General features: G+C 42.6%; 1 protein-coding gene across 1 annotated transcript in view; it reads left to right on the forward strand.

The window, feature by feature from the left end:
- Nucleotides 1-27,158, forward strand: part of DES (desmin) — a 56,953-nt gene that overhangs the window by 21,674 nt on the left and 8,121 nt on the right. The window contains exons 2-8 of the mRNA XM_082262062.1: nt 4,286-4,346; nt 6,678-6,773; nt 7,919-8,080; nt 12,912-13,037; nt 13,125-13,345; nt 18,411-18,454; nt 23,171-23,253. Coding sequence (XP_082118188.1) covers nt 4,286-4,346; nt 6,678-6,773; nt 7,919-8,080; nt 12,912-13,037; nt 13,125-13,345; nt 18,411-18,454; nt 23,171-23,253 — 793 coding nt within the window. The remainder of the gene's footprint in view (nt 1-4,285; nt 4,347-6,677; nt 6,774-7,918; nt 8,081-12,911; nt 13,038-13,124; nt 13,346-18,410; nt 18,455-23,170; nt 23,254-27,158) is intronic.

A 27,158-nucleotide genomic window follows, 5' to 3' on the forward strand; every position in this document is an offset into this window, starting at 1 on the left:
CGTTCACGGAGGAGTGCGGGAGTGTGACTGGCGGACCCGATGTCCGCCGGTCACACTACGATCGCCGGTACAGCGGGAGAAAGACAGAGCGGCTTGTGTAAACAAGCCACCTGTCAGTTCTCCCTGTGTAAAAGTCAAGATCAAACAGTTCTACTAAGTAGAACTGTTGATCTTTGTTTTTACACTAGTAGACCTGTCCCTGCACAGTTAGAATCACGCCCCTAGGACACACTTAACCCTTCCCTGTCCAATACTGTTAACCCCTTCCCTGCCAGTGTCATTTTTGCAGTAACAGTGCATATATATAGCACTGATTACTGCAGTAATGTCACTGGTACCCCCAAAAGTGTCAAAAATTTCAGTCAAGGGTCCGATCTGTCCGCCGCAATGTCGCAGTACCGCAAAAAAAATCGCAGATCGCCGCCATTACTCGTTAAAAAAAAAAACACCAAAAATGACAAAAATCTTTCCCTTTGTTAGTAAACGCGATAACTTTTGCGCAAACCAATCAAAATACGCTTTTTGCGATTTTTTTTACCAAACATAGGTAGCGTAAAACAAATTGGCCGAAAATTTAAAAAAATTTTGATTTTTACTTTTTTTTTTGGGGGAATTTCATATAAAAAAAAGTGAAAAATATTGTTGTTTTTGCAAAAATTACGCTCTTTTTTTGTTTATAGCGCGTGATCAAAAAATCGCACAGGTGATCAAATACCACCAAAAGAAAGCTCTGTTTGTGGGAAAAAAAGGACGTGAAATTCGTTTAGGTACAGCGTCGCACGACCGCGCGATTGTCCGTTAAAGTCACGCAGTAAAAAATCGCAAAATAACCCCTGGTCTTTTAGCAGGAAAATCCTCCGGTGGTAAAGTGGTTAAAATAAATGGTTGCACCTTTGGATCACAAAATGCACTAAAGTTCTGATTTTCGAAAGAAAACGCATTCAAAATTGGACCCATGTATGGCCTGGACTGGGATGCCTCAAAATTTAGCAAATTCTCAAAGGGTGCTGTGAATAAAAAAAGGATTGATAAACGCTGTTATAAGGCACTGCCAGGTTTTATCTACACGGAAATACCAATATCAGGAGGAATCCTCACCCTTACATACATATAATCATCATTCTATAAAATTCCAGAAGATGATTAGCACAGGAAATAGTATTTCTGCTCTGAGAATTTTTCCACGGCTTGGACATATCTTTGCTGGGAATGTGACCTTGGATGGCATAACAATTCACAAAAATCACATTTAGCAGAATGTACAGCACTGGGATTAGCACCGAGGTTAAACCGTGTTCAAACCCCAAAACAAACATTTTCAAATATTGCAGCTTACCAATTCTTAGACGTGGTTGCTGCATTAGTTTTTCTTTCTTAGGATTTTTCCTAAGATCCAACCAGTAAGTCTGTTATTTTTCATCTTCCTGTAGCACCCTCCTAGGTAGGTGATAGTGAGAGAGTATATTTTTAAGCTCTGTCTGCTTACCAGAGGGACTGCAGGTAAATCTATATTGTTCTCTGCCTACCAGAGAGCAGGATCTGTTACTGAGGTCTGCTCATTGTGCTCGGTATGCGATTCATTCAGTCTGGAGAGTGTTTTACACTGGTCCAATAGGGAGGCATGTTCGACAGTGGGAGGAAACCTGACGAATGGGTGCATAGGCTTTGATACAATCCTGATGATTGGCAAGAGGCAGGTTGGGATACTGCATAAAAGCCAGGGGAACATGTGCTCAAGGTCTTTCGTTGGAGAGCGGAGTCTCAGAGGGAGGGGGCGGCTGCCTACTCCTCTGTAGAGGTGCCATGCGGTCACAGGAGGTTGTGCTGAGGGCCGGAGGAGTGATTGAGAGAAGCTGAACCCAGAGGTTCAGGGAAGCTGACTGAGGGGGAGACACTGGAGACCCTGGGACTGCGGTATCGTGAGTATCGTGTGTCAAGGGGCCTGACCTGAGGGGGGCCACCCCTGCTCATAAGATAGTCAATGGATGGGTGTCAGCAGAAAGAGGATGCTGGGGAGAGTATCATAAGGAGATAAGATAAGATATTGTCCATCAAGTCGCCTTGAGAGAAAGCAAGAGACTTAACCCCATTCATCTAAAGTGGCAGGATGAATTTACTGCCTGGCTGTTCCATATCTACAAGTGAAGTAGAAGATAGAAGTTCTTAGACATTGTGAATAGTTAAATTGGAGTATCCCACTATTTCATTCTCCTATCCCCATCACAAAATAAACAACAAAAACAACCAAACACCCCTAGACTGTTTAATGAAGTGAAGAGCCAAGAGGAATGTAATAATCAGTGGCGGCTGGTGCTCCATCAGTTGGGGGGGGGGGCGCAGACGGACCTGCCCCCCCCCCCCCCCATATCACTCCAGCCTGCACCACCACATCTCTCGCCCGCCAGCTAGTCAGTTTACATACCTTGTTCCTCCGGAATGACAGGCGGCAGTCGCTTCCCCATCAGGCTCCTTCATGTCCCTTCTCGGCGGCCGTCTCCTCCCCCCTTCTTGGCCAATAGCATGCCTTCTCCTTTCGGCCAATCGGGAAACAGGTTTCAGGACCCGCTTCCTGATTGGCAGGGAGGAGAATCAGTGTGGCAATAGTGAATATTCATTCGCTATTGTCACACAATAGGCTTTTTTGAAGCCTATTAGAGCCTCTGGCTCTAATCAGGTGCTTACAAAAAAAAAAAACCCCATTGGAATCCATGCATACGGCGCCCTGCATGTAGATTAGAGGGCCGGACGCATGGATGGGGGGGCGGCGCCCCTGTGCCCCCAATGGATGGGCCGCGACTGGTAAGAATTGCAGTTGCCTATAGCTATGTGTTGGTAACCAGGGGGACCCACAGAGTGGTTATTTAGCAGTCCCTACGGGGGCAGTGCTACATTTCAAAGACCTGTGTTACTGGCAGGGTCAGAAGGAGAAAATTAAGGGAAAACATTCTGCTGGTCCGCAGCAATAGATTACATTTTTGTGTTTGGGTTTAGATCCAATTGAAATCAAAATAAAGATAAAGATAAATAATAATAATAATAAAAAAAAAAGTTGTGATCAGGTAGGGTCTTTATTGCAGAAAAAATACATGCTATGATACTTCTGCAATAAAGTACACTTACCTGCCTATTCGCAATTACTCAGAAAATGTACAGTGACCATTAAAGTTGTTGTAAACCTCAGACATGAAATACGAGCAAAGCATATCCCTCTATAGTGTGTGTACTTGTCCCCAGAGCACTAAGAGTAATTTTTGTCTGCTGCCTCGTTCCATGCTATCAGCATGAATCACTTCTGACAAGTTTTCTTAAAACCAAGAAGCAAAAGAGGTGACAGAGCTCCAAAACACAGCCTGTGATTGACAGTTCTGTTCCTGTATGCTGTGCGAAGGGGTGTCCCTTCTCTCCAATCAGCTCTCCGAGGTCTCCTCACTGAGCTCTGCAGTGTGTAATTTTAGTTCTCCGCCTGTTTTTCCTGAGAGCTCAGACAAGCTTAAAGGCCCGTACACACGTACCGATCGTCGGCATACAAACGTCGGCGGACGAAAGATCTGCCGATTGTATGCTTGTTAGTATGGTGCCTCCGACAGCCGTCAGCGCACATTCTGCCGACAAGAGTCTGTCTTGCAAGCATGAAAATTTTTGTATGCCGACACCAGAGCGGCCGATTGTTCGCCAGTCAGTACAGAATTCGGACGACAGACCGCAGATTTGCAAGACTGGGCATGCTCAGAAAAGAAAAAACACAGGGAAAGTTAACCATTACATGACATCACTTCTGCAGTCGGCTGTAGTCGGCGGACAAAATTCTTGTGCTGTCTTTGCACTTTTCAACAGACACCGACAGCCCAGGGACAAAAGACGGCCGATCGTTCGCTGACGATCGGTACGTGTGTACGGGCCTTTATAATAACTGGACCTTGAAGGTCTGCAGAAAGGAGAAGACAGCAGGTACAACCTTTTGTAGAAGGATTTGTTTCAGCCAGGTGTATTTTAGCCATTTACTTCACTAGGTATATGTGAGGGGCTTCAACTGTTTTTCAGAACATGAGGGAGTGAATGGGCCCTTGGGAATTTCCAAAGCACTAGATTATGATGGTGATATGGGTGGTGGCACCCTTCAGAATTCAGTAGATATACTTAGCAGGTCAACCTTGGGTGGGAGGGGGTCCTAAACTGAGTCAGATGATTGCTTCCAAGCTTCCACATTGAGCATGTGCGTTGGATTGAGTCATGTGATATATGCGTATGTTCAGACCAACACTTACCATCCCTGTCCTTCTCCCAGGTTGCAAGAAGAGATTCAGCTTAAAGAAGATGCAGAGAATAACCTATCAGCCTTCAGAGCCGTAAGTTATCCTTCCACATATAATAAAGAGCACCTGCGCAAATCCAATAATAAATAACCGTTTAGGTAGAGCTGCATGTCCTACTGCTATAAAAAGCTGGATAGTGATACCAAAATTAAAAAATTCCACGCTCACCAAAAACCACTCCAGATACAACCAATCAAGATATAAAGTGCTGTGCTAAAAACTGGAATGATATAAATAGTAGATCAAATAATTCTTAATAAAAATTGTGGCAACAAATAAAAGTGCTGGGTAACAGTCTCAGAAAAGTGCTTAGTGCAAATCACATATAGCAGTTCATGTATGAAGATCCTTAAAGTCCTTAAAAAAAGTGCGTTGCTGTGATTTTCAATAAAGTGCTTGCTGTGATGAAGATGACATCAAACGTTTGCTGACGAAATGCGTAGGGTCGGACTTTCCAGGATATGTCACTTCCGGTTTTCAGAAAGCAGGTGGAGCATAACTGATATATGTGATTTGCGCTAAGCACTTTTCTGGGACTATTACTCAGTGCTTTATTTGTTGTCACAATTTGTATTACTTTATATCTTGATTGGTTGCATTGATCTGGAGTGTTTTTTGGTGAGAAATTGTCTTTGAATTTTGGTATCACTATCTTTTCACATCTAAAATGTCATTCAAATGTTCACATATGGCAACAGAATTGTGCTTTGTAGCTTCACAAAGCTCTTGTTACTATAGCCTAATATAACTATTATATCTGCCTGATAAATATTGTTATTTTATCTGTCCACAATCCCTTGCAAAGCAGAAATCAGACTGAGGGTGTGTGTGGGGGGGGGGGGGTCTTTCCAGGGCTCTATTGCATTGCACAATGCTTTCAGGCACTGGGGGCTGGGGGTAGGGGGAGGTATTTAGCCTGGTTACTGGAAGAGTGGAGTACACAGAAGACCTCAACAGTGTGGTCATGCTTGCTCATAGTGCAGGTGGTGACACTGGAAGTTGCACAGCTACAGGAAATAGTAGTGTCTTCCTGATGGCTTAAGAGTGTGGCATTAACCACTTCCCACCCAAGGGCGTACCCGTAGGTCCTTGGGTTTCAGTGGTAATACTGGGATGATGCCTGCACCTACCGGCATCATCCCGGGAACCATTGCTTGCAGACGGCGATTCTGTAGAAGGCAGAAGTGATCTGAGTGGCTAATTAGCCACTCGATCACTTCTCCGGGTGGAGGTAGTGGGTCCCCACCCCTTCCCGCCGCTGCCTCTCCCAGGCTTTCCGGTCCTATCGTAGAGGCCGGGAGCGATGCAGCCAGTGGCGATGGCTGCCTGGTACAGAGAGAGAAGAACTGACGTCGTTCCCCTCTCTCTGGAAACCGGGAGTGACGAGTATTCATCACTTCCGGTTCCACCCCTTTGTTTACCTGGACACCAGTGGCCAAAGAAGCAGCCGATCAGACCGATCTCGGTTTGATCGACTGCACAGGGGGCCAGAAGAGTAATTTGGGGTCTTATAGACCCTAAATCTCTCCATAAAGAGGACCGGTCATGGCCCATGCTGTCGCAAGGGATTATGTTCATCCCTTGTGATAGCAATAAAGTTTGTACAAAAAAATAAAAATGTAAAGTGCCCCCATCCCACCTTCCTTATGCGTTAATGGAAACGTATACGTTACTCCCACACGCATATGTAAATGGTGATCGCTCCACACGTGAGTTATTGTCGCGAACGTCAGGGCGAGAGCAATAATTCTCGCACCAGACCTCCTGTCCCACTCTAAACTGGTAAGCTGTAAAGGCATTTAAGGCGTCGCCTTCGGAGAATTTTAGGCACCGTAGTTTGCCGCCATTCCACAGACAGACGCAATTTTAAAGCGTGACATGTTAGGTATCTATTTACTCGGTGTAACATCATCTATCACATTATACAAAAAAATTGGGCTAACTTTACTGTTTTTTTTTTCATGAATGTGTTTATTTTTTTCCCAAACAAATTGCGTCTGAAAATGGCTGCGCAATTACCTTGCAACATAATAAATTGCAACACACGCCATTTTATTCTATAGGGTCTCTGCTAAAAAAAAAAAAAAATATATATATATATATATATATATATATATATTTATATATATAATGTTTGGGGGTTCTAAGTTATTTTCTAGCTAAAAAAAAGGCAATTTTTACATGTAGGAGCGACGTGTCAGAATAGACTTGGGAAGGAGGCGTTTAAAAAGAGTGTCCACTGTAAAGTATTCCGGCATGTAAAAACAACTACGAGTCTAGCTGTGTGTTTTGTATACCGTGTTTAATTGGTCGAAGTTTCATATGTTGCCGTCAAAAGACTTGCCATTTTCCTAATTTTTTCAGGATGTAGATGCTGCTACCCTGGCCCGTATTGATCTGGAGAGGCGCATCGAGTCTCTGCAGGAGGAGATTGCATTCCTAAAGAAGATTCATGAAGAGGTAAGACTTTGTATAGAATGGAATGGTTGGAACTTCTGCATATGCCCCTTCAAGGGCCATCGATAGAGGGTTATGGGGTTACAAGCAGTACTCCCATACCAGGCCCAAGCTCTAATGGCCCTGGTGGGAGTCTGGACCCGGCAGGGGCTGTCTGTTGGTGTCCTTCCTGCTACCAACTTTTTTTGCAAAAGACCAGTACAGTCAGTCAGTCATAAAAATGAAAAAGAAAGGATTGGCAGCACTCCAGATGAAGTCAAAATCCAGATTTATTGACTGGACATCCCAACGTGACAATAGTGACAAGGTAGACGCGTTTCTCATACTACACTGTGTGCTTAATCATTACAGTGTAGTGTGTGAAACGCGTCTACCTTGTCACTATTGTCACGTTGGGATGTCCAGTCAATAGATCTGGATTTTGACTTCATCTGGAGTGCTGCCAATCCTTTCTTTTTCATTCGTATATCCACGGAGGCGAGCCGGGGCGTGCACCGGTGGGTGTCATCAGGCTTCTACACCACCTTGAGCAGTGAGTTATTTTCCCTTAGTCAGTCATAAAGACTCTGCTTGACTGATTGTGCTTGTGAGCACTCTGTGGGGCTCAGAAGCACAGAAAAGCAGACTGGGACAATGATGTGGGTGATAATGACAGCTTGACATCATCACCCATGCCCACATAATTGTCTCTAATCTATTCTTCTCTGCTTTTGGGTCCTGACCATTGAGGGTCACACAGAGCAGGGGTGGTTGGGGGCCCGGCTAGATAGGGAGCCCCTATGATTTTCAATAATGGCCCTGGTCCCCATGGAGGTGTGAAAAGGAGGGAAACGCAGATAGCAATAAAATCCTGACAACCTGCTTTAGTCTACTAGAATTTTTTTAACGCTGTCTGTAGTTCTTCCTGGAGGGATTCCACCGATCTTCCGGTCACATCAAACCGGGATAGGAAGCTATAAATAGTTGACCTCTACCACTAACCTTTCCAGACTCCATCGAAAACTAAAAAAAACTTGGCTGGAGTTGGAATGCGCCAACAAGACTTGAGGCTTGTTTTGCCTATTCCAACCAATTAGCAGAGCCCTTCCTCCATGAACCTTCCATAGAACTTTTCAGGTTCTCAGATAACATCTTTTGTGTCTTTGCAGGAAATCCGCGATCTTCAAGCACAACTTCAAGAGCAGCACGTGCAGGTAGAGATGGATGTTGCCAAACCAGACCTAACCGCAGCTCTCAGAGATATCCGCGCACAGTACGAGAACATTGCCGCCAAGAACGTCTCCGAGGCTGAAGAATGGTACAAATCCAAGGTATGAAAATGTAGCGGTACCTCAGAAAGGGCCGCTGATGGAGGGTGATAAAACTTGATAAAAGCATAGTCACTGCACCTCCCCTGATAACAGCATCACTGGTGACGATGATGACCAAGGTTCTTTTTCAGATTGTGCACACACACCATGCATACTGACCCAATATCCAGTCTAGGGGATGTATTTTTTAGGTTTTAATGCTGATGAAACATGTATAACTGGAGAGGGGTGTAGGGCATGGTATACTCTGATAAGTGTAAGTTCCAAAGAGGAGGACAGTAATGTCCCGTTTCCACTGAGCGGATTGGTTTGGATCGGTTCGCTACGGTACGCTATTTTGAGTGTTTCCATTATGAAAGTGGCCCATACAACCGAACCAAACCGCACCATTCCTGGTCCTCCTTCAGATGTAGGGCCATAGGAAATGATATGGTATGGTTAGGGCGAAGCTACTGGCATCACACTATACATTCCACTGATTGCCGGACAGGAAAACTTCAATGCTCTTGTCAAATGAAAGCGCAAAACAAACACCACGTTTGGTGTAAACCCTGCATGGCTCCTGGCGGTCCGACTTGCAGTGGAAACGCTCACCTGAATAGGCCGGACCATTCTAACCCTTCCAAACTGTACCAACCCGAACCGTTCCGCTCTGTGGAAACGAGGCATAGCTTCCTTGTCCTATAGATAGCGCTTCTTGATCCTGACACTAGAAGGAATGGCCAAATCAGGTATAGTGTAAAGCCTGTACCCTGGAAAGCTACACTAGCCCTACAATAAAGCACCAACATCACCTGGATCAGCAAACAGTCTTTTACTTGCGAGGCCGCCAAATAGCCGCCCAGCCTCGTCTTCCTGTTGTCTTCTAGTGAAGTGTTAGTAGACTAGATCAGGGTTTCTCAACCCAGGTCCTCTAGAGCAGTGGTCCTCAACCCTGGCCTACAGGGCCCACTAACAGGCCAGATTTTCAAGATAACTGAAATACATCACAGGTGATATCATTTGCTGCTCAGTGATTGCAGTACTCTAGTCTGCATCTCCCCAAGGTAATACCTAAAATCTGGCCTGTTAGTGGGCCCTGTAGGCCAGGGTTGAGGACTACTGCTCTAGAGATTGCTAGGGGTTCCTTTAACAATGAGCAATTTCTTTCTCTCAGATAATTTCCCATTGACACCATTGATCCCTTTAGCTATCTGTAAGGGGCATTTTCCCCATTGACCATCACTAAACTTATGTATCATGAGTTGTAGATATAGTAATTATTAGCAGGGGTTCCATGAGACCAGAAAGTTATTTTAAGGGTTCCTCTGTGTTGCAAAGGTTGAGAAAGGCTGGACTAGATCCCTAAAGCGATAGTAAACCCCCCAAAAAAAAAAAAAAATGTACCCTGCAAAATAATAGCATAATGTGCTGTGTATGCAGACTATCCCATTATGAAAGACTTACCTTAGAATGAAGCCCTCCAGCGGCATGCTGTCAACGCTGACAGGGCTTCCATCTTCACCCGCTCTTCTTTCTGGATTTGCGGGCTTTGCCAGTTTGACTAGCCGAGCTGCAATGAAGACAATCCTGTTACTTTAGTAAATATCTCCTCAACAGTGCATGTTTAGGAGATATTTACTGTACCTACAGGTAAGCCTTATTTTAGGCTTACCTGTAGGTACAAGTAAACAAGGTAGGCTTTACTAACACTTCAAGGGTGAAGTCTCAGGGGTGTCTTTGTAGTTGCAGTTGTGGCGCCCCCCCGGGATCCTGATGAGCATCAATGTAGATTGGCAGCAAAGCCTTCAGAGATGGCATCTTTTCCAGCTGGTGAATTTCCAAGGCCAGATGTGTAGGGCTATATACAAGCACATGCTAGGCCCCAAACAGGGTTCTAAACCTAGCAGCAAACACAGTCCAGCAGCAACTTCTCAGACCTCAACCAGACGCAAGAGAGCACATGGCCTCCCCAAATATTTATGCTCTACCCCATCATGCACCAGTGGCTTGAACCTCCTACTGGGATAAATGAATATTCATAACTGGCAGGGAAACCTTATGCTATAGCCAGTGGCACCAGTGACACCTACTGGCAATAGTGAGAGATCACAACACCACTGAGCTTAGGGAGAAACCAAGTGCACAACACAAGTGCATACCCCCAGCCAAAAAGTAAATGTTCCTATCAGTTTGGAAAGTGCTACAAATAGATTTGTGTCTGCCTGCAAGCGCCTTAAGCTGGATACACACTATCCAACTTTTGTGGTTAGATTTCCTTCAGATTTACCTTTTCTATGTAGTGCAAGGGCCTGCCAGATTGCATACAAATTGAAAGTGTTTAGGTTTGATCTCATATTATATGGTTTTGGTAAATCTAAAGGTAAAAGTCTTCAGAAAATCTTATAGTGTGTATGGTCCATTAGGTATACATAAAACCTGAAAATATATTGTAGGGCTGTAAACATTTACCTACAACCAAAGATTACAATTAATTAAATGCTCAGAAGGAGGTTTCTGGTAATAAAGCCGATAGCAGAAACACAGCATGCTCAACCAATTTCCGACCGCCCAACTGTAAATATATGTCATGCTTTTTATTTTAAAAACTGGGGTTATGGCTGCAGCTAGAAACCAAAACCTCAATATCTTTTTTTTTTTCGTCAGGCAGCTTGCTTTCCGATAAAAGTGATTCCAGTGGCGGATTGAATGCAAGATCACTTTTATAGGCGGTGGGAGAGGTGCCCTTCAGCCACTTCCCGGACATTTCCGAGCTTACCGTTGCTGTCGGTAAGTCCGGAAACCGATCCGATTCGGCTGATGGCTAGGCAAGAAGTCGAGTCAGGGCAAGATAGCCCCCACTCGGCTCTATGCCCTTGGAGGACCGGAGTGACCTCCGACGGCACGTACGGTTCACGGGCTTAAAGACATGATTTTTTTCTTTGTTTTGCTTTTAAGGGTAAATGAGAGATCTGGGATCTTTTTGACCCCAGATCTATCAAGAAAGAGGACCTGCCATGCTTGATTCTATTACAAGGGATGCTTACATTCATTGTAATACAAATAAAAGTGATAAAAATAAAGAGACAGTCTAAAAATTAAAAATAAAAAGTAAAATAATATAAATAAGAAACAAAAATGTTAAAGCACCCCATCCCTCAATGCTCACGCACACATACGTAAGTCGCGCTCGCATATGTAAACAGTGTTCAAACCACACATGTGAGGTATCGCTGCGATCCATAAAGCAAGAGCAATAATTATAGCACAGGACCTCCTCTGTAACTCTAAACAGGTAACCTGTAAAATGTTTAAAGCATTGTCTTTGGAGATTTTTAAGTGCCAAAGCTTGTCGCCATTCCACGAGCGTGTGCAATTTTAAAACATGACATGTTAGGTATCTATTTACTCTGCGTAACTTCATCTAAACCATCATATTAAACCTCTAACAAACATGGGTTAGGTCGCTAAGGTTTAGCTCGTCATGTTCACATATACTGTATATCTAACTAAAAAATCTTCAAAAGGTGTGTAGCACCCTCCTAGGTAGGTGTTAGAGAGTGAGTATAGTTTTGGCTCTGTCTGCCTATCAGAGGAGCAGCCGGTGAAATCTATATTGCTTTCTGCCTACCAGAGAGCAGGATCTGTGAGTTAGGTCTGCTCAGTGTGCTCAGTGTGTGATTCATCTGGTCTAGGGAGTGTTTCCCACTGGTCCAATAGGGAGGCATATTGGACAGTGGAGGAAATCTGACCAATGGGTACACAGGCTTTGATACAGCCCCAGTGATTGGCACAGACTGATTGTCTTGGTGCATTGTGGAGTGTGGTATAAAAGCCAGGAACACATGTGCTGCGGGATCTTTGGCTGGTGAGCAGAGTCCCAGAGGGAGGGTGACGGCTGTCTACTCCTCTGTATCAGTGGCACGAGGTCACAGGCAGTCGGCCTAGGGACCAGAAGGAAGGAGCTGAACCCAGAGGTCCATGAGAGCTGACTGGAGGGGTAGAGACACTGGAGACCCTCGAAAAACAGTATCGTGAGTACACGGGATCGTGTCTATGGGCCTGACCTGATGGGGGTCACCCAGGTGTAGTATAGTCAGTGGACGGGTGTCAGCAGGTGGAGTGAAAGGGGGTACTAGGTGTGTATCCTGAAGATAATTCATCCCAACAAGTCATCTACATAGAGACTTAATTCTAAATTAATCTAAGTGGCAATGTGAATCAGCAGCCGGGCTGCATCTTCAGACAGGAGTCCTTATCTATTTGTAAATAGCTCAAGTTGGAGTATCCCATTCTTCCCTTCCCCCATCCCTAATTTAAATAAAACCACAAAAACAACTACATCCCCTAGACTGTTCATTGACTGAGCCAGAGTGTAAAGAGTTAAATTGTGCATGCTGCAGTTGCTATCAGTAACCCAGGGGATCCCAGAGTGAACAATCCAGCAGTCCTCTAGGGGGCAGTTCTACAAGTGTATGGCTTCTCTTTAACGATAATCACATCGTAGGGCCCCTTTCATACTTGTGTGACTCATCCTGCGACTTGGGACTGCAAAGTCGTACCCCATGATTTCCAATGAGTAGCGTTCATATCTGTGGGACTTCAAGTCGCAGCAACTTCAAAGTAGGTAGTCCCTGTACTACTTTGGGCCGACTTTGATGCGGCTTGGGTTCCACAGACCTCGAAATTACACAGGCATTGCTTCATGTCATCAAAGTCGCGGCAAAATCACGGCAAAAAATCGTGGCCAGGTCGCACAAGTGTGAAAGGAGCCTTAGTGTGACTCAGTATTGTTTTTCCGCCCAATCTGTATTGTTCTTCCATCCAATCTCACAGCTGTTTTTTATTACAGGTAACGGACCTCAACCAAGCTGCACAGAAAAATAACGACGCTTTGCGCCAGTCCAAACAAGAACTCATGGAATATCGCCACCAGATTCAGTCCTACACCTGTGAGATTGACGCCCTTAAAGGCACAGTAAGTTCGACACCCAACGGCGGCCATTACCAATGCTGGACTTATAAGGCTTCCTCTCAAACTAACACAGGGCCTCTTTATTCTCAGAATGATTCCCTGTTGCGCCAGATGAGGGACCTGGAGGAAAGGTTCACTGGAGAGGCAGCCGGCTACCAGGATTCCATCTCAAGGCTAGAGGAAGAAATCCGCAATCTCAAGGATGAGATGGCAAGGCACCTCCGGGAATACCAGGATCTGCTCAATGTTAAGATGGCACTGGACGTCGAGATTGCCACATACCGTAAACTGTTGGAAGGAGAGGAGAGCAGGTAAGGCGCGCTAACGTTATGACGTTAGGATTATATAAAAAAAAAAACCTTTAGGTTTAGATATACCTTCTCTGATGTTGCTTTATGCAAAAAATCCTGGGATCCAGCTTTTGTGACTTGGCAAAATCCACAGGCAGTGTCAATTCACTAAGAAGACTCAGAAGTTGAATGTAGTTTATTCCAGGATGGTAAATCGTAAAAGGTTGTTTTTTTTGAGTATTTAAAAGGGGGGGGGGGGGGACCTTTTTGATTACAAAGCCTTGTTACTCTTTTAAAAGCAGTGAGGGTGAATACTAAATTAACTAGAATGCATGGTGAGTCTGGAAGTCTCTAACTAATGACTGTACTGTAACAAGCAGCAACAGGAGGGGAACATACCAATGCAAAAACTTTAAGAGCCCATTCACATTAGCGCGACTTGTCAGGCGACTTGTCAGCCTGACAAGTCGCGGTCCATTGATTAGCACAGGACCCGTTCTAATAGGAGCGACACAAGTCGCTCTGACTTAGAAAAAGGGTCCTGTACTACTTTGGGGCGACCTAGAGGCGACTTGCATTGACTTCCATTATGTGAAGTGTCTGCAAGTCACGCCGAAGTCGCGGTGCACAGCGGTGCACGGGACTTCACAGGTCGCCCCCCAAAGTCGTGTCGCGCTAGTCTGAATGGGCTCTAAAGGATTAACCTCTTGCTGACCAGCTGTCATACTAATACTGTGGCAGGTCGGCTCTGTCCCTCCGTTCTGTCTCCATGGGGAGCAATCGCAGTGCCCGGCGGACATCTGACCGGCTGATTGGCTCCCCCTATGGCCCCCCAATAGCTGTCCCGCGAAACGATATACAGGTATGTCATTTCGTGGGACAGCTATTGGGGGGGCCAAAGGGGGAGCCAATCAGCCGGTGAGGCGGACGCAATGTCCGCCGGGCACTGCGGTTGCTCCCCATGGAGACAGAATAGCGCTCTGCCGATATAAACACAGCAGACCACTGTTCTGTCACTGATGAAAACAGGGATTCTGTGTTCCTCTTATTTAGGAACACAGGTCTCTGTGTTCAGCCAGCAAGTCCATCCCCCACACAGTTAAAAAGCACCCCCTAGGGACACATTTAACCCTGTGATCGCCACTGGTGTTAGCCCCTTCCCTGCCAATGTCATTATTATAGTAACAGTGCATATTTTTAGCACAGATTACAGAAGTAATATCACTGGTCCTCCCAAAAGTGTCAAAAATGTCAGTTAGGGGTCCGATCTGTCCGCTTCAATGTCGCAGTTCTGCTAAAAATCACTGATCACCGCCACAACTAGTTAAAAAAATAAAATAAATAAAAATTACATAAATCTTTTCCCTAGTTTGAAGACACAAAAACTTTTGCGCAAACCAATCAATATACACTTATTGGGATTTTTTTTTTACTAAAAATATGTAGCAGAATACAAATTGGCCTAAAATGATGAAAAAATTTGATTTTTAATTTTTTTCATTGAGAATGTTTTATAGTAGAACGTAAAAAATATTGTTTTTTATAAGAACTGTTGCTCTTTTTTTGTTTATAGCGCAAAAAATAAAAATCGGAGAGGTGATCAAATACCACCAAAAGAAAGCTCTATTTGTGGGGAAAAAAAGGACATCAATTTTCATCAAAATTTATTTGGGTACAGCGTCGTATGACCGCGCAATTATCAGTTAAAGTAACGCAGTGCCGTATTGCAAAAAATGGCCTGGTCATTAAGGGGGACAATCTTCTGGTCCAGAAGTGGTTAAATAGGCTGATGTGGCAGCACACACGTCTCTCTTGATCACAGACCTCTCGTGTAAATGCTAGTTGCCTGGCTGTCAAGCTCATCTAACAGTTTCAATAATTTCTATCATTGACCTGAAACACCAATCCATCTCCATCTTGTCCAATCCAGAAACGTCTTTCACTCTGTGGAAAAAAATACAAAGATTTCTGTGAATAGGGGCAGTGTCTAGCGAGCCACCCCCTGTGGTTATTATTAAGAGTTCACAAATTCAAATCGATTCTAATTTGAATTCCATTCTAAATCAAATTTATTCTGTTCAAACGTTGGAAGTTGTATATTCTTTCTATCCCATTCTATTCTATTGTTTTTCTATTCCTTTCTTTTCCATTACATTATTTTCTAATTCAAATTTATTCTATTCAAATTTTGGAAGATGGTTATCATCTTTCTTTTCTATTTTTTTATTTTCTATTCTATTCTATTCTATTCTAATTTATTCAATTCAAAATGTGAATTTCACAAGATAGTTATTGTTAGGAGAATACCTGTAATGAGTGGATTCCAATGGCCGACAACATCAGGCAAGCTCAGTTCTAAAGTCTGCGAGAGATAGGAAAGTCTAAATTACTAGACCAATAATCCGTGTTGGGGGTCACAAGCCAAGTTCAGTGCAGCAGAGAGTTTCGTAGTTGGGGGTCACAAGCCAAGGTCGATGCAGGAGGAGAGTTTTGTAGTCGGGGTCACAAGCCAAAGTCGTTTTCCAAACAGCAATAGAGTAGCTCAAGTAGTATGCAGTATCAGACCACAATAATCTGGCGACAGGAAGTGCAGAGGCAAGGCAAGGAAGTTCATGGGAGGAGCAAGGAGTTCAGGGTTCAATAACAATCAAGACTCAAGGCAGGGTTGTCCAATCGATCGGGCAGGGAGCTGTCCAGCATCCCAGATAGCTCAGCAAGAAGAATCAATGGCAGACACAGAAGAGAGTTCAGGTCCTGACAGTTATATTATTTCTATTCTAATATTTTCTGTTCTATTCTTATTTATTCTTTTCTAAATAAATATAGTAAGAAGGTTTTATTCTTTCTATTTTTTTTTCTATTCTATTCTATTTGAATTTTAGGAAATTGTAATAATCAATTTATTTTACTCGGTTCTATTGTTTTTCTATTCTATTCTATTTTTTTTTCGAATCTATTATTTTATTTTCTATTCTATTCTTTTCTGTTCTGTTCTTTTCTATTCCATTCTATTTGAATTTCAGAAGAAGATTATATTCTTTCTATTTTACTCTATTCTATTGTTTTTTTCTATTATGTTCGTTTGTATTCTATTCTATTCTTTTCTATTCTATTCCAATGTATTCTATTAGAAATTTGTATTTCAGAAGATGGCTATATTCTTTCTGATTTATTCAATTTTTTTATTCTATTCTATTCCTTTATTTTCTATTCTATTTTATGCTGTTTTTTTATTTTCTATTCTATTTTGCTCTATTCTTTTCCTTTTTTTTCTATTCTATCCCTTTATTTTCTTCTTCTATTTTTTTTTCTATTGTTATATTTTGTATTCTGTTCTGTTTTTACTCTATTACATTCTAATATTATATTTTCTTATATATTCTTTTCTATTCTATTCCTTTATTTTCTATTCTATTTTATGCTGTTTTTTTTATTTTCTATTCTATTTTGCTCTTTTCTTGCTATTCTATTCTTTTGATTTCTATTCTTTTCCTTTTTTTCTATTCTATCACTTTATTTTCTACTTCTTTTTTTTTCTTTTCTATTGTTATATTTTGTATTCTGTTCTGTTTTACTCTATTACATTCTAATATTATGTTTTCTATTATATTCTTTTCTATTCTATTCCTTTATTTTATATTCTATTTTATGCTGTTTTTTATTTTATATTCTATTTTGCTCTATTCTATTCTTTTATTTTTTTCTTCTATCCCTTTATTTTCTATTCTATTTATTTTTCTATTGTTATATTTCGTATTCTGTTCTGTTTCACTCTATTACATTCTAATCTTCTATGGTCTATTATATTATTTTCTTTTCTATTCTATTCCTTTATATTTTATTCTATTTTATGCTGTTTTTTTTATTTTCTATTCTATTTTGCTCTATTCTTGCTATTCTATTCTTTTGATTTCTATTCTTCTCCTTTTTTTCCTATTCTATCCCTTTATTTTCTATTCTGCTTCTTTTTTTTTTTTCTATTGTTATATTTTGTATTTCTGTTCTGTTTTACTCTATTACATTCTAATATTATATTTTCTATTATATTCTTTTCTATTCTATTCCTTTATTTTATATTCTATTTTATGCTGTTTTTTATTTTCTATTCTATTTTGCTCTATTCTATTCTTTTATTTTTTTCTTCTATCCCTTTATTTTCTATTCCATTTTTTTTTTCTATTGTTATATTTCGTATTCTGTTCTGTTTTACTCTATTACATTCTAATCTCCTATTGTCTATTCTATTATTTTCTTTTCTATTCTATTCCTTTATTTTCTATTCTATATTATTTTGTTTGGAAATTTGAATTTGATTTGAAAACGAGTTAGAATTTCCCCTGAAATTTAGTTTAGTTATTTCAGATTAGTTTAAATTCATTACTATTGTCATTTGGAAATTCAGATACATCTGACTTTCCGAATAACAAAAAATTCATCCAAATTTCAATTCGGAATGAAACGAACCGCACATGTCTAGAAATAATATTCAAACTGTACCAATATTACTTTGCAATGAAATTCATACCTAAACTTCAGCTTTAGGCTCCATGTACACGGGACGTTGTTAAAAGTCCCTTTGAATGCTGGAATTTTTAGGACGTTTGAAACGTCCGTTCGGTCGCGTTTGTACCCGCGTTTAGCGGGCGTTTAGCAGCGTTTGCGGGCGTTTGCGTTTAGAAGCGTTCCTAGAGGTCAAAAAAATGATTCCCCTTTAAAATGGAAAAACGCGAACGCTAAACGCGGGTCATCGTGTTCAGACGCGTTCAGACGCGTTCGGACGCGTTTGTGCGTTTGAAACGCCGGGAAACACACGTTCGAACGCAAATAATTGCGTTCTAAAAACAGTCCCTGAACGCAACTGCCTGCAAATGACTGTAAACGACCTGCTGTACATGGACAGATAAGATAAAATGTAGGTGGGTTCAGGGGCTTCTGAAAAAAACGCCCAACTGCTCCTAAACGGCCATTTCCAGCGTCCCGTGTACATGGAGCCTTAAAAAAGATATTTGGAGTAATAATCAATGTTTTCCAATAGTTTGTGAGTACTGTATAAGGTAATTAAGCTGCTGCCAATTCTGTGTTTTAGGATCAGTCATCCTATCCAGACATATTCCGCACTGAGCTTCAGAGGTAAGTGTAAGAAGATAAAATTATTATTAATATAAATGTCATGAGCAAAAAAAAAAAAAACCCAGATGAGTACTAAAGGGGTATTCGACCCAAAACCAAAAATGTAATATATTATTAATTATTAGATGGTGGTGGCTGTATTGGTTTTCTTGTTTTAAGGCTTTTTTCTTCTAATTTCAGCTGGTGATCTGGTCAGTAGCACAACCTCCTGTATTATTCTAGGTTCACATTTGTGCATGCACATTTGCGCACACGCATCGCAGGTCATTTGAAAGGGGAAACATGGAGTAAGAAGTCTTCAACCCTTTTTAAAAAAACACTGCTGTGGCACCATGTGGTTTAGCGTGCATGAATTTGTGCCACGTCTGCCAATGTGCGGGGATACCATTGAGAATGAATGGCACTCCCCTGCATCTGCTAAAGTGCAGTGCATTTTGCCTGCGGGTCAAGAACATGCACAATTTTGTGAGCATTCCCAACCCGCGCACGTGTGAAACGAGCCTCAAAGCCAGTTCACACCATAGCAACAGACGGCTGATAGGGGGGGACCACCAGTCCTCCTGTAGGGGGCCCAGGCACACAGGGGGGCCCCAACAGCACAGGGAATCGGTGCGGTCGGGCGGAGGGGCAATTACAGAAGGAAGCCCTGAGCAGCTCTCTACAGCAGCTGAAATCCAGTTTCTCCCACTCTTACCAGCTTTCAGCTGCTGCAGGGAGAAACACAGACACAGGGCATCGTTCCTGTAATTGCTTCTCCGACACCGATCCTCCTCCCTGTTCTACCTGCTTCTGACCCCCCCCCCCCCACCCATGTGCCCCTCTTTCCCTGTGTTGCCCCTCCCACAGAGCTGCAGGCTTCCCTGCACTGTAAAAAAATAAGAAATTGTAAAAAAAAAAAAAAATAATTAAACATTGTAATAAATAATTTAGAAAAATTGTAAAATAGAATAACTGTAAACATTTTTACATTTTTTTAAAACAAATGCAAATTTTTTTAAAATGTAAAAAACAATAAAAAGGGCTATTTTTTATGTGTTTTTGATGCTTTCCAGTGCATTTTCCCCCTCATTTTTTTCTTCACCCTAAATGGGGACAAGTGTGTTCCGGTGCATTTGTGGTGCATTTAGGTGCATTCCAGTACAGTTAAGTGCAGAAAAAATGTAGCATGTTGTACTTTTTTTTTCTGGAACTGGAATGCACTTGAACTGACCGCACTGGTGTGAACTATGCCATTGGAAACCATATAACCTACTATCCTTGCGTATCTGATGCAGAAAAAAAAACGCACTCGACTGCACATGGTGTGGACCGGCCCTCGGAGTACCTTCTGTCTTGATGAAGGAGCACAGAGACATCTTTGGACAGCTGCATTGTTGATCTCAGGGAAAGGGATTGTTGGGGTCCTTTCACACGGGCGGTGCGCTCGGCGGACTCCGTTCTCCTCAGCTAGGATTGATCTGCCGCTCCCCTCTGAGCAGGTGGATGACAGCTCTGTCTCCACTTACTTTGCAGTGATGGAGCTGTCAGATCCCTGCTCTCCTCTATGGGAGATCAGAAGAAAACGGCCCACCTGTCCATTTTCATCCGATCCTCCAGACGGATGGAAAATAGCGTTTCCATCCTTTCGGATTTCACAGACAGGATCGGATTGGATAGCAGCGGGTGTCAGCGGACATGTCACCTCTGACATCCACTGCTCCATAGGGATGCATGGAGCGTCCGATCAGGTCCGCCTGAAAAACAGACAGTTGGACTGGATCGGAAAGCCCATGTGATAGGGATCGACTGATTATCGACAAAGTTGATATATCGGGGGGCCGATAGGCACTTTTCCTGACATATCGGAATCGGCCCGGAGGTTACCGATATTGCCGATATTTCGGGAAAGTGCTGTACCAGAGTGCTGCCTGCAGCTAGAGGCATCACCCCGGTACCGAAGTCCATAGCCGACGGTCGGCTGTCTTGTAATGACAATCGATGCGGCTGAGAAGCCGCCCGGCTGTCATTACAAGGAGCAGGAGGGGACGTCCCCGCCCTCCTGCCGCCTTACGTGGCTCGCCTGCACGGCCGCCGAAGACCCGATCAAAGCCGCATCCAGCTCTGATTGGGTCTCCATGCAAAAACCCGGAAGTGATGTCATGACATCACTTCCGGGTACTCGGCACCAGATTCAAAAAAATGACAGCATTCAAAACAGCCAAACTTGGCGTTTTGAATGCTTTTAAGTGCAGAGGAGGGGTTTGGGGTAGAAAATGTACGAAAATATCGGTGCATTTCGGCTGATACCGATATGCATTGGCGAAAATATAACGATATGGGTCGATCACTATGGTGTGAAAGGGGCTTTAGATGCACTAGCAGATGTAGATATAATAACTGATGCCAAACTCCAGCTAACACTTTATAAGCAGTTACAGTAAACAGCGTTTTTCCTTTTTGGATAAATAGGATAGGTTTTACATAAATAAAAACTGACCATTGCAAGCACCCGTCAGTGGTAATTGGTTTGTCTCAACCATCTAACTGCTACATCTGTAGGTCAGCTTGTTTTGTCAAAAGAAAACAAAAACTGACGCACTGGGCAGATCTCCAGATGAAAATAAAGGAAAGAAAGACTAGAAAAAGAAAACTAAAGCAGCCACCACATCTAATGACTGGTATGGTGCAAAATAATAAATGTTTGCTTTGGGGTTTAATACTGCTTTAAGTTAAGTTTAAGTTTAAAATATCTTTTAATATCCTATCTTCGATGACAGACATTGACTGTTTAGGGTCTATGTGGAATGTTCTGGTAATTAAGGAAAGTATAGGGGTTGATTAACTAAAGGTAAATAGACTGTGCACTTTGCAAAGTGCAGTTGCTCCAAAGCTTAGTAAATCATCCAATCATGTGCAAGCAAAAATGCTGTTTTTTTTTATTTTCCTTGCATGTGATTGGGTATTCTTTGCAAAGTGAAGCTTTACCTCATTTACTAAGCTCTGGAGCAACTGCACTTTGCAAAGTGCACAGTTTGTTTGCCTTTAGTAAATCTACCCCATTAATGTCATGCATTTCCTTTCCACGTTATCTATGTAGGGAAGAGGACCATGTACTGCCTTCATTACCCACTGAGAAGTGAGAGGGGGCTGGAAAGTTAGCACTGGGAAGGAAACAATTGGTTTGATTTACTAAAACTTGAGAGTGCAAAATCTGGTGCAGCTGTGCAGGGTAGCCAATCGGCTTCCAACTTCAGCTTGTTCAATTAAACTTTGACTTAAAAACTTGGAAGCTGATTGGTTTCTATGCAAAGCTGCACCAGATTTTGCACTCTCCAAATTTAGTAAATCAACCTCAATTGGTTTGATTTACTAACACTAGAGAGTGCAAAATCTAGTGCAGCTGTGCATGATAGCCAATCAGCTTCCAACTTCAGCTTGTTCAATTAACCACTTCCGGACCGCCCGAGGCCTTTTTACTGCGGCAGTGCGCCCCTCCTGCGCAAACCGACGTAGACCTACGTCGGTCGCGCGCAGGCAGCTAGTTGGCGAGCGTGCACCGCCAGCCGCGGGCTCCCGCCCCCACTCAGCCGCGGGGAAGCCAATGCATGGGGCAGGCGGCTCCGATTGCCGCCTGACACCCGCGATCGCTCCCCGGTGAGAGAGAAGAACGGTCAGCTGTTGTAAACACACCTGACCGTTCTTCTCCCTGGAATGATCACAGAGCTCATGTGATCCTTCTATATAGAATCACAGGTCTCTGTGATCATTTCACAAGCCACTCCCCCTTACAGTTAGAAACACTCCCCTAGGCTCACATTTAACCCCTTGATCACCCACAACATTAACCCCTTCCCTGCCAGTGTCATTATTACAGTAACAGTGCATATTTTTAGCACTGATTACTGTAGTAATGTCACTGGTACCCCCAAAAGTGTCAAAAATGTCAGTTAGGAGTCCGATCCGTCCGCCGCAATGTTGCAATCCCGCTAAAAATCTCAAATCGCCGCCATTACTAGTAAAAAAAAAAAAACAATAAAAATGACATAAATCTTTCCCGTAGTTAGTAGACGCAATAACTTTTGCGCAAACCAATCAAAATACGCTTATTGCGGGTTTTTTTTGTTTTTTTTTACCAAAAATATGTAGCAGAAAACAAATTGGCCCAAAATGTTAAAAAATTTTGATTTTTAAATTTTTTTTTGGGAATGTTATATAGCAGAATGTGAAAAATATTGTCGCTCTTTTTTTGTTTATAGCGCAAAAAATAAAAATCGCACAGGTGATCAAATACCACCAAAAGAAATCTCTGTTTGTGGGAAAAAAAAGGACATCAATTTTATTTGGGTACAGCGTCGCATGACTGCGCAATTTTAGTGCTCAATTGCAAAAAATGGCCTGGTCATTAAGGGGGCAAATCCTTCCGGTCCAGAAGTGATTAAGCTCTGACAAAAAAACCTGGAAGCTGATTGGTTTCTATGCAGATCTACACCAGATTTTGCACTCTCCAGTTTTAGTTAATTAACCTCAATGTTTCTCTTTCTTGGATGCATATCAGGAAAGATTGAAAAATAGCAACACAATTTCCTTTGCCAATGTTATATAAAACTGGGTGGCCAACAAGAGTTGTAAATCTTCCTGTTGGTCTTTGTGTTTCTTATCCACCACTATTAGTAAAGATTACCTGTGAGTGTAATTACTATTTCATACTAACACCATATTTCCCGTGCGTTCCTCCAGAGACCAGCCCAGAGCAGAGATCATCTGAAGTTCACACCAAAAAAACAGTCATGATCAAAACTATTGAGACCCGGGACGGAGAGGTGAGACAAACTCAAATGAAATGATCATAATTCTTCCAACTACAGTGCCTTGCATAAGTATTCACCCCCCTTGGCATTTTTCGTATTTTGTTGCCTCGCAACCAGGAATTAACATGGATTGTTTGAGGATTTGCATCATTTCATTTACAGAACATGACAACTTTGAAGATGTTTTTTTTGTTTGTTTTGTTTTTTATTGTGAAGCAAACCAAAAATAGGACAAAATAACAGAAAAAGTCAATGTGCATAACTATTCACCCTCCCCCCCCCCCCCAAAGTCAATACTTTGTAGAGCCAACCACATATCTGTCTCCACGGGAGCGATCGCGGGTGCCCGGCGGCAATCCTGGCCGCCCGACCCACGAATTGGCTTTCTCTGTGAATTGGTGCTCCCATGCAAGCGTTCCCGCGAAGAGACGTACAGGTACATCTTTTCGCGGGACAGAGCCGAACTGCCGCAGTATTTGTACGGTGGCTGGTTGGCAAGTGGTTAAGATTCTCCCATATATTAATTAGGGATCAACCGATTATCGGCAACACCGATATATTGGGGGCCGATATGCACTTTCCCCGATATATCAGAATCGGCCACCAAGGTGACCAATATTGCCGATATTTCAGGAAAGTTGTACCGGAGTGATGCCTGCAGCTAGAGGCATCACCCCGGTACCGGCGTCCATAGCCGATGGTCGGCTGTCTTGTAATGACAACCGATGCGGCGGCGAAACCGCTCGGCTGTCATTACAAGGAGTGGGAGGGGACGCCCCCCCCTCCCGCCACATTCCGCGGCTCGCCCGGATCTCCCTTCCCACCGGGAGACCCGGGCAACCAGCCTGCATGGCTACCAAAGAGGAGACCCAATCAAAGCCACATTCGGCTCTGATCGGGTCTCCATGTAAAAAACCCAGAAGTGAGGTCAGGTACTCTGCGCCAAATTTAAAAAAAATGCGAGCATTCAAAACAGCAAAACATGGTGTTTTGAACGCTTTTAAGTGCAGAGGAGGGGTTTGGGGTCTTTTAGACCCCCAGATCCCTCCACAAGAGTACCTGTCAATTAAATAAAATTATATGTGGTGTGGGGTGCGCTAAACAACAAATAAATAATGAATATATAACATATATCTATGTGTGAACCAAATCAACAAAAGTAAATATATATAACATATATCAATCTGTGAAGCCAATTAATAATGCAAATCCATTGGTGCATAAACATAAAAGTTCATAAGTGTCCATAAATATTTTGCAGGTGAGTAGAATTGTATTCTATCCGAATAATACGTGTATCCACCACCGAGTGAAATTCATCCTTACCAAACGGAAATAAATAAGGTGCAACTATATTTTCTTGTGCTGAAAAAATATCCAATCTCCTTGTGAACAAACACCACGTGTAAATCACCAAGAATTAGCCTCTTACCAGATGGTAATAGGTATGCACTTGTTCAGTGAAACCACCGCCTTGCTTCCTCTTTAAAATCCTGAAGTGGGATGTAGAACCGCTCTACCTTTCTTTCTCCACTAGATGGCAACGAGTACCAGCAAGAAACACAGCCTCATCCTTCTTTACAAGCTCACAAAACCACTGTGTATTAAAGGAAAAAAGAGGGCTAATAGTGTATTACCCTTGAGATTTATTCAAAAAACAGTTGATAATGCACTTACAATTAGATGTCTTGTATTCAGCATAAACATAGGCATACGAATTCCTGCAAAGGCTTGCGGCCGTGACTCCTGTCTCAGTAGAAGTCCTATGGGAAGAAACCGGTCAGATTAGGAGGCGCACACGTCACACACAACTTGCGGTCCGTGCTGCAGCCGGCCGCAAGCCTTTGCAGGAATTCGTATGCCTATGTTTATGCTGAATACAAGACATCTAATTGTAAGTGCATTATCAACTGTTTTTTGAATAAATCTCAAGGGTAATACACTATTAGCCCTCTTTTTTCCTTTAATACACGGTGGTTTTGTGAGCTTGTAAAGAAGGATGAGGCTGTGTTTCTTGCTGGTACTCGTTGCCATCTAGTGGAGAAAGAAAGGTAGAGCGGTTCTACATCCCACTTCAGGATTTTAAAGAGGAAGCAAGGCGGTGGTTTCACTGAACAAGTGCATACCTATTACCATCTGGTAAGAGGCTAATTCTTGGTGATTTACACGTGGTGTTTGTTCACAAGGAGATTGGATATTTTTTCAGCACAAGAAAATATAGTTGCACCTTATTTATTTCCGTTTGGTAAGGATGAATTTCACTCGGTGGTGGATACACGTATTATTCGGATAGAATACAATTCTACTCACCTGCAAAATATTTATGGACACTTATGAACTTTTATGTTTATGCACCAATGGATTTGCATTATTAATTGGCTTCACAGATTGATATATGTTATATATATTTACTTTTGTTGATTTGGTTCACACATAGATATATGTTATATATTCATTATTTATTTGTTGTTTAGCGCACCCCACACCACATATACATTTATCTATATTCAAAAGCACTGAATACCGGGAGCAGCTTCAACGCACTATCAGCGCACCCATCCCCCCTTACAAAATTAAATAAAATTAAATAAAATAGTACCTGTGAAAAAAATCAAATTTTTTTTAAATGTCTGAAAATATCGGCCAATATGGGCCGATACCGATATCCGACTACCAAAATATCGGTATTGGTACTAAAAAAAACAATATTGGTCGATCACTAATATTAATCAGTAGCAATGAACACATGGCCTGGGCAGCTGCCCATGATAGATGGAGAGAGCGTTTCCTTTTCTTCTAGTCTGTAACTCTTCAAAACTGCTGCTGGAAACTTGGCGGAGCACTACAAATAAATGACGTAAAAGGCTGCATGCTTAGCATTCAATTCCTGCTGCTAACTAACCTAGAAAGGAATGAATAAACCCAGTAATGCCGGGTATGTGTTCCTTCTACACAGGGCTGTATTTAGACATCATGCTGCCCTGGGCATATGATAATGCTCAGTACCAGCTTCGCCCTTATTGTTGAGTAATTATGTTAGTAAAGGCTAATGTTAGTTGTTCTATTGGAGGAAGCTTGGGGTCGGATTTATATTCATAACTCCTTTTTATCTGTACAGACCAAAAAAAAAAAAGAGAAAATAATGTTTTTTTATATTTATTGAGGTACAGTCAGTTTTTTTACCCCGCACCCCTTGTCCCTTCAATTATTTTATGTTGCCCAATTCAGCCAACAAAATCCAGAAGTGGCTATAAATGTAAAAAATTCAAAATTGCTTTTGTATAATGTAAAGCTTATTGCTGCTCCCGGCCTCATTCACATGGCTGATCAAGGCCATACTCTGCCAAGAATTAGTGTACAGCTGCAGGGGGGAGCACAGGTGTTTTTCACATGTAAACTGACTTCCAAGATGGTACATGTGAATATGGAGGGAAGTAATTCCATGTAAAGCTTTCCATACATGTTCAATTTTGTACAATTTTCTCAATCATGTACAATTTTCTGTTAGATTTACCAAAAACCATATACCGTATTTATCGGCGTATAACACGCACTTTCCTCCGTGTTATATGCCCATATATGAAAAAAAAAACCCAGGCAGCGCCAAGAGGCAGAGGGGGGCGGGCCGGACCGGGCAGAGGAGAAGGAAGGATGAGAAGTCGCTGTCATAGGAAGTCCCGCCTCCTATGATTGACAGCAGAGTGGCCGGGATGTGTGACATCTATCATAGGCCCCGGGACTTCAGATGACAGCGGCCGCTCGTCCTCCCTTCTCCTCGGCCCGGCCCATCCCCGCTCTGTGTAATGGCGATGGCGAGGTTGCAATAGAGGATACTGTGATGGCGAGGCTGCAATAAGTGACACTGCGCTGGCGAGGCTGCAATAGATGACACTGCGCTGGCGAGGCTGCAATAAATG

Source organism: Pelophylax lessonae (assembly GCF_965119305.1).
Source record: "Pelophylax lessonae genome assembly, chromosome: 6".
Taxonomy (NCBI): domain Eukaryota; kingdom Metazoa; phylum Chordata; class Amphibia; order Anura; family Ranidae; genus Pelophylax; species Pelophylax lessonae.